The sequence below is a fragment of the Bombina bombina genome, chromosome 1, assembly GCF_027579735.1.
Source record: "Bombina bombina isolate aBomBom1 chromosome 1, aBomBom1.pri, whole genome shotgun sequence".
Taxonomy (NCBI): Eukaryota; Metazoa; Chordata; class Amphibia; order Anura; family Bombinatoridae; genus Bombina; species Bombina bombina.
Window position 1 is genome coordinate 1,009,048,469 of NC_069499.1, and position 14,515 is coordinate 1,009,062,983.

General features: G+C 42.2%; 1 protein-coding gene across 5 annotated transcripts in view; it reads right to left on the reverse strand.

Moving 5' to 3' along the window:
• Positions 1–711: 711 nt before the first annotated feature.
• NCOA6 (nuclear receptor coactivator 6) overlaps positions 712–14,515 on the reverse strand; it is a 288,056-nt gene continuing 274,252 nt past the window's right edge. For all 5 annotated transcript variants that reach the window (XM_053713955.1, XM_053713638.1, XM_053713867.1 and 2 more), the window contains one exon: positions 712–1,347. In XM_053713955.1, coding sequence (XP_053569930.1) covers positions 1,301–1,347 — 47 coding nt within the window. In that variant the 3' untranslated portion in view covers positions 712–1,300. The remainder of the gene's footprint in view (positions 1,348–14,515) is intronic.

Below are 14,515 nucleotides of genomic sequence, written 5' to 3' on the forward strand. Positions count from 1 at the left end.
CCGCTCCTGACATGGACTTGAGCGATAGAAAGCAGGCAGTGATACTCGTCAACACTGATTGCTTAAGGAGCTGTTAATATAAGTCTGGATGGATTCGCAGAAAGACTCTCCCTGCATCTCCAGACCCTGTTAATGCTCTCACTGAGAGGCTGACAAGACTACTTAAAACTCCAGTTCCATTCCGAAGAGTACTACCCTCCATAAGAGACTACTCCGAATCTTCCGACACTTCTCTGCCATCCTCCTGTGACGAAAGGCAAGGGATGACTGGGGGATGAGGGGAGTGGGGGAGGTATTTAAGCCTGGCTGGGTGTCTTTGCCTCCTCCTGGTGGCCAGGTTCTGTATTTTCCACACGTAATGAATGAAGCCGTGGACTCTCCTCGTATTAAGATGGAAAGCAGAGGTACACTGTAAAAGCTGCACCTGCGTACTACTTGCCTGTGGTCCATGTATCCAAAGTTGATAAACAAAGCTGTATCCTATAAACTTACCGAAAATGATGAATTCTCTCTTTCTTTAAAAGGTACCAAAAAGTGAACATATGTAAACCATATTAAGCAAAAGAGGTTTTACAAGCGAACACTTTATAGTAATCTAATTTGAGACATATAAAATTCTTCTTTAAAAGTAACTTAAATTGGGGTAACAGGGTGTTTTACAACAGAAAATTTCAATTTATTTTTATTAAACAGAGAAATAGAACTCTCATATGAAATAGAAAAAAACATTTATTTAAACATCTATATTTTTTGTTACAATTATTGTGTCCACTGGTCCAATTCTACAACATAGTAACCCTACATTTGTCAAAATTATATACAACGTTTAAAGTCTACTAGATGCTGCTTTTTACAACTTCTTCTGCTATATAAATACAGTACTTTTAACAACACAAAACAAGTGGAGTATTATTACCAATTGATTTGCTTGTAGACATGGGGATACACTATGTTTACAATATTATTTTACAAAGGATTTTAAACACATTTGTTAGGAAAGATATACAAAAGCATTTTTCAATGACGCTGTTAACATTCAAGTTTCTGTGGTCTACTGCGCCTAAAAATATGCTAAATTCACATTTTCATACATTATCTTCACTCGAATAAAACAGGATTTTGGTGCAAAAAAGTGTTTGTTTTTTTTAGAAAAAAAAAAAAAAATCTCTATATTAACACAAATTTTTAAGAACTGTTAAAACTGTACAAGATTTTTCACCTCCCAGAGATAAAAAAAAATAAAGATATCACAGAGCACACACATATACAGATCTGTCAGCAAAGTAGCTCAAAACAAAATCTACTTGGATTTCCTTCGCTTTGGTTGAGTTGGGGTGGCACCAGATTCTGCAAGAAAGGAAGAGAAATTTGTTAACATTTTGTGTCACTGCAAGTGGTGTTGAGGGTTAGGGCAAGTTCATATACATTTTTGAATAGTTAAACATTCTACCCAACACATGTAAACTTGTTGACCTTAACTTTATAATAGGTTTATAGTATATATTACTTAATTCTACCCAGTAGGTAGGAGAGCTAGTGGCTTAGCTACATCAGAAATATGAGTCATGTGATAAATAGCAAATTGCAATAAGATAGATGAAGTAATTAAATGGTATTCTGAAATGAACAGCCTTTAAAGATTACTAAAAACAGAATTTCCAACATGGAAAGGACAACAGTCGTACACATGAGTTCATCTTTACTTGCTGGGTACACCTTCTGTGCCTCCTCTGTTTGAAAGAAGGAAATTAAATCTTATGCCAGACATACTCAAACTTGGCCCTCCAGAGGTTTTGGAACTACATTTCCCATGATGCTCAGCCAGCTGATATGATGGCTGAGCATCATGGGAAATATAGTTCCAAAACCTCTGGAGGGCCAAGTTTGAGGATGTCTGTCTTATATTATGTGGTAACTCCACTCTCACGGTGGATGGTGGTAAACGTAACTACACCCAATGCTTATTCCATAGAATCTATCATGTTTATTACTGAAACAAGCACAGCATACAATGAATAAGTGTTTGTGAAATGCCCTCATGGAATATGGAAAAAGAAATAATTGAACTTTTTCTATATTCACTTATTAGTGTTAGCAAACACTCTAGTATATACACATTGTGTCACAACTTTTACAGGAACTAGTGGCAATACAGTTTTATTAAAATTAATGCTAAACACTGCCAGTGTCAACTTATGTTAGTGAAAAAAGAGAACAGATTAAAAGTGAGAGGCCAAAGAAACTTTATCCAAATCAAAGGGGAATGTTAGGTTCTACCAAAGGCAAATCCCAAGACAAAGAGCCAAGGCCTTTTTGGTAAGTGTCCTAAAACTGTTACTATTTAGCAAGTATGTTCTAGCTCCTGACACTCCCCCTTCTTGTATTCTGGTTCAGTCTCCTAAATTACAGGAAGAGCATTATTGTGTTAAAAAGGACCATTAAATACAGTATAATTGCTTAATTAACAAATGCATACTAAAAGACAATGCAATAACACTTGCGCTGAATTTCAAATAACCAGTAAAAAAAAATAATATGCCAGTCGCTTGTATTAATGTGACAGCCAACAGCTAATCACAGGCTAGTATACATATACACTGAACTTGTGCACATGCTCAGTAGGAGTTTATGCCTCAAAGTGTGCATATAAAAAGACTGCACATTTTGATAATGGAAGTAAACTAAACAGTCTTAAAACTGCATGCTCGTTAAGAATCATGACAGTTTTAATTTAGACTTTAGTGTCCCTTTATTTTGTAGGCTTAGCAAACCAAAAATACACACAGTATCCCACAAAAGTGAGTACACCCCTCAAATTTGTGTAAATATTTTATTATATCTTTTCATGTGACAACACTGAAGAAATGACACTTTGCTACAATGTAAAGTAGTGAGTGTACAGCCTATATATATATAACAGTGTAAATTTGCTGTCCCCTCAAAATACCTCAACACACAGCCATTAATGTCTAAACCGTTGGCAACAAAATTGAGTACACCCCTAAGTGGAAATGTCCAAATTGGGCCCAATTAGCCATTTTCCCTCCCGGGTATCATGTGACTCAGTGTGACAAGGTCTCAGGTGTGAATGGGGAGCAGGTGTGTTAAATTTGGTGTTATCGCTCTCATACTGGTCACTGGAAGTTCATGGCAAAGAACTCTCTGAGAATCTGAAAAAAAGAATTGTTGCTCTACATAACGTTGGCCTAGGATATAAGAAGATTGCCAAGACCCTGAAACTGAGCTGCAGCATGGTGGGCAAGACAATACAGTGGTTTCACAGGACAGGTTCCACTCAGAACAGGCCTCGCCATTGTCGACCACAGAAGTTGAGTGCACGTGCTCAGCGTCATATCCAGAGGTTGTCTTTGGGAAATAGACCTATGAGTGCTACCAGCATTGCTGCAGAGGTTGAAGGAGTGCGGGGGTCAGCCTGTCAGTGCTCAGACCATACGCCGTACACTGCATCAAATTGGTCTGCATGGCTGTTGTCCCAGAAGGAAACCTCTTCTAAAGATGATGCACAAGAAAGCCTGCAAACAGTTTGCTGAAGACAAATAAGACACTTATTTGGTTCAGATGGTGTCAAGCATGTGTGGCGGCAACCAGGTGAGGAGTACAAAGACAAGTGTGTCTTGCCTACAGTCAAGCATGGTGGTAGGAGTGTCATGGTCTGGGCATGCATGAGTGCTGCCGGCACTGGGGAGCTACAGTTCATTGAGGGAACCATGAATGCCAACATGTACTGTAACATACTGAAGCAGAGCATGATCCCCTCCCTTCGGAGACTGGGCCGCAGGGCAGTATTCCAACATGATAATGACCCCAAACACACCTCTAAGACAACCACTGCCTTGCTAAAGAAGCTGAGGGCAAAGGTGATGGACTGGCCAAGCATGTCTACAGACCTAAACCCTATTGAGCATCTGTGGGGCATCTTCAAACGGAAGGTGGAGGAGTGCAAGGTCTCTAACATCCACCAGCTCTGTGATGTCGTCATGGAGGTGTGGAAGAGGACTCCAGTGGCAACCTGTGAAGCTCTGGTGAACTCCATGCCCAAGAGGGTTAAGGCAGTGCTGGAAAATAATGCCACACAAAATAGACACTTTGGGCCCAATTTGGACATTTCCACTTAGGGGTGTACTCATTTTTGTTGCCAACGGTTTAGACATTAATGGCTGTGTGTTGAGTTATTTTGGGGGGAAAGCAAATTTACACTGTTATACAGGCTGTACACTCACTACTTTACATTGTAGCAAAGTGTAATTTCTTCAGTTGTCCCATGAAAAGATATAATAAAATATTTACAAAAATATGAGGGGTGTGCTCAGTTTTGTGATATACTGTATATGTATCTGTATTATACACACACATACATACATACACGCACATGTACACACACACACACAAACACTGTAGATATACCATCATAAACAGAGCATGACCGTATGAAAAGGATCTGGATTTGTAGTCTTCAGTATCAATCACATGGTGCCTGGACAAGTTCTATAGCCCAAGTTTTCCACCCATTTACTCACTTGGCAGTGTGAAGGTCACACACAAAAACTAGCTTACTAAAAATTGTGTTTGTTCCATTTTTCTTTGACCAGTGTTTTGTGCAGAGTAGTTGCAATATATCTGGTTGTTTATAAAAGTACCAGTCCTAAAGCCTATGTACACGGGCCATTTTTTGCAGTACAGCGGTCCCACCCCTTGCTCTCTATCCCCCCCTCTATTTTGCTCTCTCTCCCCCCTTTTATTTTTCCTCCCTCTCTTTTGCGCGCTCTCTCTCCCCCCTCTTTTTTGCTCTCTCTATCTCCCCTCTTTTGCTCTATCTATCCCCCCTTTCTTTTGCTCTCTTTCCCCCTCTCTTTTGCGCTCTCTCTCCCCATCTCTTTTGCATGCTCTCTCTCTCCCCTCTTTTTTGCTCTCTATCTCCCCTCTTTTGCTCTCTCTATCCTCCCTTTCTTTTGCGCTCTCTCTCCCCTTTCTTTTGCTCGCTCTCTCCCCCCTTTCTTCCCCCCCTCTTTTGCTCTCTCTCTCCCCCCCTCTCTTTTGCTCTCTTTCTCCCCCCCTCATGCGCTCTCTATCCCCTCTTCTGCTCTCTCTGCCCTCTCTTTTGCTTTCACTCTCTTTTGCATGCTCCCTGTCCCCTCTTTTGCGCTCTCCCCCCTCTCTTTTACTCTCTCTCCCCTTTCTCCCCCTCTCTTTTGCTGTCTCCCTCCCTCTCTTGTTCTCTCCCCCCTCTTTTCCTCCCTCTCTTTTGTTCTCACTCTCCCCCCTCTTTTGCTCTCTCTCCCCTCTTTCTTTTGCATGCTCCTCTACCCTCTTTTGCTCTCTCTCCCCTTTCTCCCCCTCTCTTTTGCTGTCTCTCTCCCCTTTCTCCCCGCTTTTGTTCTCTCTCTCTCCCCCTCTCTTTTGCTCCCCCCCCTCTTTTGCTCTCTCCCTCTCTCTCCCTCCCCTCTTTTGCGCTCTATCTACCCTCTTTTGCTCTCTCCCCCTTTATTTTGCTCTCCCTCCTCCCTCTCTTTTGCTCTCTCTATCTCCCCTCTTTTGCACTCACGTCCGCCCGGCCCCGCCCCCGCCACGCCCACCCGCGTCACATGATAAATCTTTTTAGAAGTGCTATATTCACTCTAGATTGCCCACACCAAATTTTAAGACCACCTGGATACATTGAGAAGTTCCTCCGAAGATGCTCAAGAAGCTTTAAGTTGTTACCTGCTGATAACTGTGAGTGCTAGAAAAACACACCAATTATACTTACCTATAAATCAGCTTTCTTTCTTAAAGGGACACTAAACCCACATTTTGTCTTTCATGATTCAGATAGAGCATGCAATTTTAAGCAACTTTCTAATTTACTCCTATTATCAATTTTTCTTCGTTTTCTTGCTATCTTTATTTAAAAAGCAGGAATGTGATGCAAAGGAGTCGGACCATTTTTGGTTGAGAACCTGGGTTATGCTTCCTTATTGGCGGGTAAATGTAAGCCTCCAATAAGCAAGTGCTATCCATGGTGCTGAACCTAAAATGGGCTGGCTGCTAAGATTTACATTCCTGCTTTTAAAAAAAAGATAGCAAGAGAACAGAGAAAAATTGATAATAGGAGTAAACTAGAAAGTTGCTTAAAATTCCATGCTCTATCTGAATCATGAAAGAAAAAAAAATTGGGTTCAGTGTCCCTTTAAGGTGACAAAACACTACAATTCCTTACTGTTGAGATTTCATCACCTTGCCACCAGGAGGAGGCAAAGACACCCTACATCAAGAGCTTTGTAATCAATTCCACTTCCCTGTACTTCAGTCTTTTCTTTGCCTCTTTGCCAATTGAGGTGTTCAGTATTTTATTTTGATAGATGATGAATCTTTGATCCTTTATTCCCCTCATAAGGTATAACTTTGAAGAGAGGGGCTTAGGAGAGTACTTGGCTTTCGTTGGTATCTGCTTTGTAAGTACCTTCTGTCACTCACACAGCCCATGGGCTATCAGTAGGTACATATCATTATGTATATCATAGCCAGCTTAAAGTAACACAGGGGATTGTGCAAGTACTTGTACGTTTTCAGTACATTTAGGGTGCTTAAGCTTTTATAAATCATGGTCCCTTTAAGAAGGGTTCAGCTTCTGAAGGAATGTCTTTTCTTCGTCTTTCCTGGGAAATAATTACCACTGATGCAAGTCTCAGGTTGGGGCACCATCTGGGGTCTTCAGAGATCTTAAGGAGTTTGGTAACCTTGCCTCTTGAGGAGACCAATCAATATATTAGAACTGCGTGTGATTTTCTGGTCACTCCAGGCTTGGCCTCTTTTAATGTCAGTTCAACTTATTCATTTTCAATCTGACAACATAACTGTGGTAGCCTAGCCTATATCAATCACCAAGTAGGTACCCACAGTTCCCTGGCTATGAAGGAGGTATCTTGCATTCTATCTTGGACAAAATACCATCAGTGTACGATTTCTGCAATGCCCATTACCAAAGTCAACAATTGGAAAGCGGACTACTGGAGTCGTCAAGCTTTTCATTCTGGGGAATGGTCTTTCCATCAGGATATTTTGATCAGTTGAGGGGCTCCCAGAGACCAATCTGATGGTATCTCATCGGAATCAAAAACTTGCCAAATATGGAGCCATATCCTGAGAACTTCAAGCGGAATTGATAGATGCCTTAGCAGTTCCTTGGCCATTTCATCTAGTCTATCTTTTTCCACTAATTGTTCTTCCGGGGGTAATTGCTCGGATTAAACAGAAACAGACTTCGGCAAGTCTAATAGCTCCTGCATGGCCTAAATGAACTTGGTATGCCGATTGGATTAAAAATGTCCAGTGTTCCTCAGTGGCGACTTCCTCATCATCTAGATCTGTTGTCTCAAGGTCTTTTCGTTTATAAAAATCTTCAGTCTCTCAATTTGACTGCTTGGAGATTGAACGGTTAATCCTTTCTCTGAGGGTTATTTCTGATTCCATGGTTGATACTCTGATTCAGGCTCAAAAAACAGTTACTAGGAGAATGTATCACAAGGTATGGAAAGTTTATCTTTCTTGTTGTGTGAAGCAAGGTTTTAATTTATGTTTCTTTAGAATACCTCAAATTCTCTAGATAAGGTTTTGTAGGCTAGCACCTTGAAGGGTCACATTCTGCTCTTTGTTATTTTATAAAAAGATTGCTAAACTTCCAGATATTCAAGCCTTTGTTCAGGCACTAGTTAGAATCAGACCAGTTAAAAGCAGATTGCTCCACCTTAGAACCTCAACCTGGTTTGAGAGATTTACAGTTGTCTCCATTCAAACTTATGCATGATTTGGACATCCAATTGTCCTGGAAGGTCTTATTCATGTTGGCTATATCTTCTGCCAGGAGAGTCTCTCTGCGTTATCTGCTCTTTTGTGCAATGTGCTGTATTCTTGTTTTCCATCAGGACAAATCAGTTTTACGTATGCATTATAGTTTTTTGCCTAAAGTGGTTTCTTCAGATATTAACCGGAAATTGTAGTTCCTTCTCAATGTCCAAACCCAAAAAATTCTAAAGAAAGGTTATTACACAATTTGGATATAGTTAGAACCTTGAAATATCTGCAAGCTTCTATAGATTTTCATCAGTCTTCAAGTTTGTTCGTTTTTCAGGTAAACGCAAGGGTCAGAAGGCTACATCTGTTTCCTTAACTTTTTGGCTAAAAATTCATAAAGCTTACTTGGAGGTGGGACTGTCTCCTTCTCTATGAATTATAGCCCATTAAACTTGTTCAGTGTCTATTTTCTGAGCCTTGAAAACTGAGGCCTCAGTATATCAGACTTGCAGTAACTTGGTCATCATTACATACTTTAACAAAGTTTTAGCATTTTGATGTGCTTTTGGCAGGAAGGTTCTTTAGGCTGTTTACAGTAAATAGGTGCCTGCCTATCCCTTTATTTGTCCCACCCATTTTTCATGGACTTCACTGCTTGGGTATTAGTTCCCAACAGTAAGGAATCGTGGACTTTCACCGCCTTCATAATTTTTTTTATTTTTTCTTACCTGATAAATTAATTTCTTTCTTGGTGAGAGTGCATGAGCCTGCACAATTTATTTTGTTCTGATAAACGGCAGTTCTAGTTGGCACCTCTATTACCCTACTTGTCTTTCCTACTTTCTGTTTCTCTGCTATATGATAGACTGGGAGGTACAGGGAAGTGGGAAGGATTAGAAAGCTCTTGGTTAAAGGTGTCTGCCTCCTCCTTGTAGCCAGATGATTAATTCCCAACAGAAAGTAATCATGGACTCTCACCACAAAGAAATAAACAAATGTATCAGGAAAGAATAAATCAGGCACTTGGAGTACTGTCGTGTGCCTTCTTGTAGTAGGTAGAAACCCTTCCAGAAGTCTTAGAGCACTGTTCCCGTCTGCACATCCCCTTCTTTTTCTGTCACCACATACAAACAAGAGGATGTTTTTGGAGAATGAAGAATTCTGACCCCTATGCATATCACTGGGGAGCTTCACATGTCTCCAGAAACACAGAGAAATATAAAATGTGTTTTCTTTCACACTCATGTACATTGTATTCCAGTGGTAGTGGGGTTCATACCAAAGCAACCCGTCTAGTGAATAGGGTAAGGCAAGAAGAATTTCTAGGTCTTAGGAAGAAGAGTTTGGAAGTCCTTTCTTGCAGAAGCCAGCTGTGAAGATGCAAATTAACTGATCAAAATGAATAAGAGTATGCAAAGCAAGTGGCTGTCTAGTAAAGCTGCTTAAAATGAGGCTTCTTGACACTGAGCCCAGGAGTATTTCATATGTGTAGAATAATGCACCTTCAACGTGAACTTGAACTCAACTGAAATGCCTACATAACTGCAGGAAAAATACAGGTAGCCAAAGTAAGCTTTAGAAGCCTGGACATATTTGGGAACAAAACAAGCTATCACATATTAAAGGGACAATCTAATCCTTAGTCTTCTTAAAATCTTACCTTAGATTAAGTTGCAAATAGCCTCCTGCACCCCTTTCTATATCATGCAGCAGGAACGGTAAAAAACAGAATTTATGCTTACCTGATAAATTACTTTCTCTTACAGGTGAATTCAGTCCACGGATTCATCCTTGTGGGATATTGTCATTCCCTACAGGAAATGGCAAAGAGAGCACACAGCAAAGCTGTCCATATAGATCACCTCAGGCTCCGCCCCCCCAGTCATTCGACCGACGGTTAGGAGAAAAAGGAGAACCATAGGGTGCAGTGGTGACTGTAGTTATAGAAAATTAAATTTAAACCTGACTTAAATATCAGGGCGGGCCGTGGACTGAATACACCTGTAAGAGAAAGTAATTTATCAGGTAAGCATACATTCTGTTTTCTCTTACTTGGTGTATTCAGTCCACGGATTCATCCTTACTTGTGGGATACCAATACCAAAGCAATAGGACACGGATGAAGGGAGGGAACAAGTCAGGTAACCTAAACGGAAGGCACCACTGCTTGCAAAACCTTACTCCCAAAAATAGCCTCCGAAGAAGCAAAAGTATCGAATTTGTAAAATTTGGCGAATGTATGCAGTGAAGACCAAGTCGCTGCCTTACAAATCTGTTCAACAGAAGCCTCATTCTTGAAAGCCTATGTGGAAGCCACAGCTCTGGTGGAATGAGCTGTAATTCGTTCAGGAGGCTGCCTACCAGCAGTCTCATAAGCCAATCAGATGATGCTTTTCAGCCAGAATGAAAGAGAGGTAGCAGTCACTTTCTGACCTCTCCTCTTACCAGAATACACGACAAACAAGGATGATGTTTGTCGGAAATCTTTAGTTGCTTTTAAATAGAACTTTAAAGCATGAACCACATCAAGATTGTGCAACAGTCGTTCCGTCTTAGAAACTGGATTAGGGCACAGAGAAGGAACAATGATTTCCTGGTTAATATTCTTATTAGAAATCACCTTTGGAAGGAAACCAGGTTTAGTATGCAAAACAACCTTATCTGCATGGAACACCAGGTAGGGTGAATCGCACTGTAAAGCAGATAATTCTGAAACTCTTCGAGCAGAAGAAACAGCTACTAAAAACAAAACTTTCCAAGATAATAACTTGATATCTATGGAATGTAAAGGTTCAAACGGAACCCCTTGAAGAACTGAAAGAACTAAATTTAGACTCCATGGAGGAGCCACAGGTCTGTAGACAGGCTTGATTCTTACTAATGCCTGTGCAAACGCCTGAACGTCTGGCACAGCTGCCAGACGCTTGTGTAACAGAATAGACAGAGCAGATATCTGTCCCTTTAAGGAACTAGCTGACAGACCTTTCTCCAAACCTTCTTGGAGAAAAGACAATATCCTTGGAATCCTAACTTTACTCCACGAGTAACCCTTGGATTCACACCAACAAAGATATTTCCGCCATATCTTATGGTAGATTTTCCTGGTGACAGGCTTTCTGGCCTGTATCAGAGTATCTATAACTGAATCAGAGAACCCCCGCTTAGATAGGATTAAGCGTTCAATCTCCAAGCAGTCAGCTGCAGAGAAACTAGATTTGGATGCTTGAAAGGACCTTGGATTAGAAGATCCTGTCTTAATGGCAGTTTCCATGGTGGGACCGATGACATGCCCACTAGGTCTGCATACCAAGTCCTGCGTGGCCACGCAGGCGCTATCAGAATTACAGAAGCCCTCTCCTGTTTGATTCTGGCTATTAGCCGAGGGAGAAGAGGAAACGGTGGAAAGACATAAGCTAGACTGAATGACCAAGGCGCTATTAATGCATCTATCAATGCCGCCTTGGGATCCCTGGATCTGGATCCGTAAAGGGGAAGTTTGGTGTTCTGACGGAACGCCATCAGATCCAACTCTGGAATGCCCCAAAGCTGAGTTAGTTGAGCAAAAACCTCCGGGTGGAGTTCCCACTCCCCCGGATGGAAAGTCTGACGACTTAGAAAATCCGCCTCCCAGTTGTCTACTCCTGGGATGTGAATTGCAGATAGATGGCAGGAGTGATCCTCCGCCCATTTGATAATCTTGGATACTTCCTTCATCGCTAGGGAACTCTTTGTTCCCCCCTGATGATTGATGTACGCTACAGTCGTGATGTTGTCCGACTGAAATCTGATGAATTTGGCCTCCGCTAGTTGAGGCCACGCCTGGAGCGTATTGAATATCGCTCTCAACTCCAAAATGTTTATCGGGAGAAGAGATTCTTCCCGAGACCATAGTCCCTGAGCCTTTAGGGAGTTGCAGACCGCACCCCAGCCTATCAGACTGGCATCGGTCGTGACAATGATCCATTACGGTCTGCGGAAACTCAGCCCCTGAGACAGGTGATCTTGAGACAACCACCAGAGAAGAGAGTCTCTGGTCTTTTGGTCCATTTGAATCTGAGGAGATAAATCTGCGTAATCTCCATTCCACTGTCTGAGCATGCACAGTTACAGTGGTCTGAGATGGATTCGGGCGAAAGGGACCACGTCTATCGCCGCAACCATTAAACCAATTACTTCCATGCACTGAGCCACGGAAGGCCGAGGAATGGAATGAAGAACTCGGCAAGTATTCAACAGTTTTGACTTCCTGACCTCTGTCAGAAAGATTTTCATTTCTACCGAGTCTATTAGTGTTCCCAGAAAGGGAACCCTTGTGAGCGGGGACAGAGAACTCTTTTCTACGTTCACCTTCCACCCGTGAGACCTTAGAAAGGCCAGAACGATGTCCGTATGAGCCTTGGCTCTGTGAAAGGACGACGCCTGTATTAAGATGTCGTCTAGGTAAGGTGCTACTGCAATGCCCCGCGGTCTTAGTACCGCCAGAAGGGACCCTAGCACCTTTGTGAAAATTCTGGGAGCGGTGGCCAGCCCGAAAGGCAGGGCCACGAACTGGTAATGATTGTCCAGAAAGGTGAACCTTAGGAACTGATGGTGATCTTTGTGGATAGGAATATGTAGGTACGCATTCTTTAGATCCACGGTAGTCATATATTGACCTTCCTGGATCATCGGCAAGATTGTCCGAATGGTTTCCATTTTTAAAGACGGAACTCTGAGGAATTTGTTTAGAATTTTTAGATCCAGGATTGGCCTGAAAGTTCCTTCCTTTTTGGGAACTACGAATAGATTTGAGTAAAAGCCCAGTCCTTGTTCTGCAATTGGAACTGGGTGTATCACTCCCATTTTTAGTAGATCTTCTACACAGCGTAAGAACGCCTGTTTCTTTGTTTGGTCTGAAGACAAACGAGAAATGTGGAACCTTCCCCTTGGGGGAGAATCCTTGAATTGTAGAAGGTACCCCTGAGCAACTATTTCTAATGCCCAGGGGGTCTGGAACATCTCTTGTCCAAGCCTGAGCGAAGAGAGAAAGTCTGCCCCCCACTAGATCCGATCCCGGACCGGGGGCTACCCCTTCATGCTGTCTTGGTAGCAGGAGCAGGCTTCTTGGCCTGTTTACCCTTATTCCAGCCCTGCAAGGGTTTCCAGGTTGCCTTGGGCTGGGAAGCGTTATCCTGCTTTGCGGCAGCAGAGGTTGTAGCAGGTCCGCTCCTGAAGTTGCGAAAGGAGCGAAAATTAGCCTTGTTTTTGGCCTTGAATGGCCTATCTTGTGGAAGGGCATGGCCCATGCCTCCAGTGATATCTGAAATAATTTCTTTCAGCTCTGGGCCGAAAAGGGTTTTTCCCTTGAAGGGAATGTTTAACAGTTTCGTCTTGGACGACACATCCGCCGACCACAATTTGAGCCAAAGTGCTCGTCGTGCCATGACGGCAAAACCAGAGGTTTTCGTCGCTAATTTAGCTGATTGGAGCGCGGCATCAGTGATAAAAGAATTAGCCAGCTTTAAAGCGTGAATTCTATTCATGACCTCATCGTATGAAGTCTCTCTCTGGAGCGACTCCTCCAGAGCCTCGAACCAAAAGGCCGCTGCAGTAGTTACAGGGATAATGCAGGCGATTGGTTGAAGCAGAAAACCTTGCTGAACAAAAATTTTCTTTAGTAAGCCCTCCAATTTTTTATCCATAGGATCTTTGAAAGCACAACTGTCCTCTATTGGTATAGTTGTACGCTTAGCCAATGTTGAAACAGCCCCCTCTACCTTAGGGACCGTCTGCCACGCGTCCTTCCTGGGGTCATTTATGGGGAACATTTTCTTAAAGATAGGAGGGGGAACAAAGGGTACACCTGGTCTCTCCCACTCCTTAGTCACAATATCCGCCACCCTTTTAGGAATCGGAAATGCCTCAGTGTATACAGGAACCTCTAAATATCTGTCCATTTTACACAATTTTTCAGGGACCACCATGGGGTCACAATCGTCCAGCGTAGCCAAAACCTCCTTAAGCAGTACGTGGAGGTGTTCCAGCTTAAATTTAAACGCTAAGGAATCTGACTCTGTCTGCTGAGAAACTTTCCCTGTATCAGAAATTTCTCCCTCAGACAGCCCTTCCCTCACTGCTACCTCTGAGTTCTGTGAGGGTGCTACAGATACATTATCCAAAGCTTCAGATGGCTCATCCTCTATGTTTAAAACTGAGCTATCGCGCTTACTTGGAAAAACTGGCAGTTTGGATAAAAAAGCTGCAAGGGAATTATCCATTACTGCTGCAAATTGCTGTAAGGTAACAGAGGGCAATGCGCTAGAGGTACTAGGCATCGCTTGCGCGGGCGTAACTGGTGTAGACACGTGGGGGGAGGAAGGAGGACTATCCTCATTACCCTCCGTTAAAGAATCATCTTGGGCTGCATTTTGTATTGTCACTGGATGATCTTTAAAATGTTTAGATGTTTGTGCACACTTTAAACATACGTGCAATGGGGGTATTGCCATGGCTTTTGAACATAAAGAACAAGGTCTATCTGAAGACTCAGACATGTTTGACACACTCAGAAAACACTAAAATGTTGAAAAAACAATACTTTTGAAAAAACGTTACTGTCTCTTTAAATAATAAAAAGGCACACACTTTTTACCAAATCACCAAAAAACATCCGATCTTAATGAAATTTTCACCACATGATCCTCATGCCTTGAAATGATTGCACACACGTTTTCAAATCGTTTAA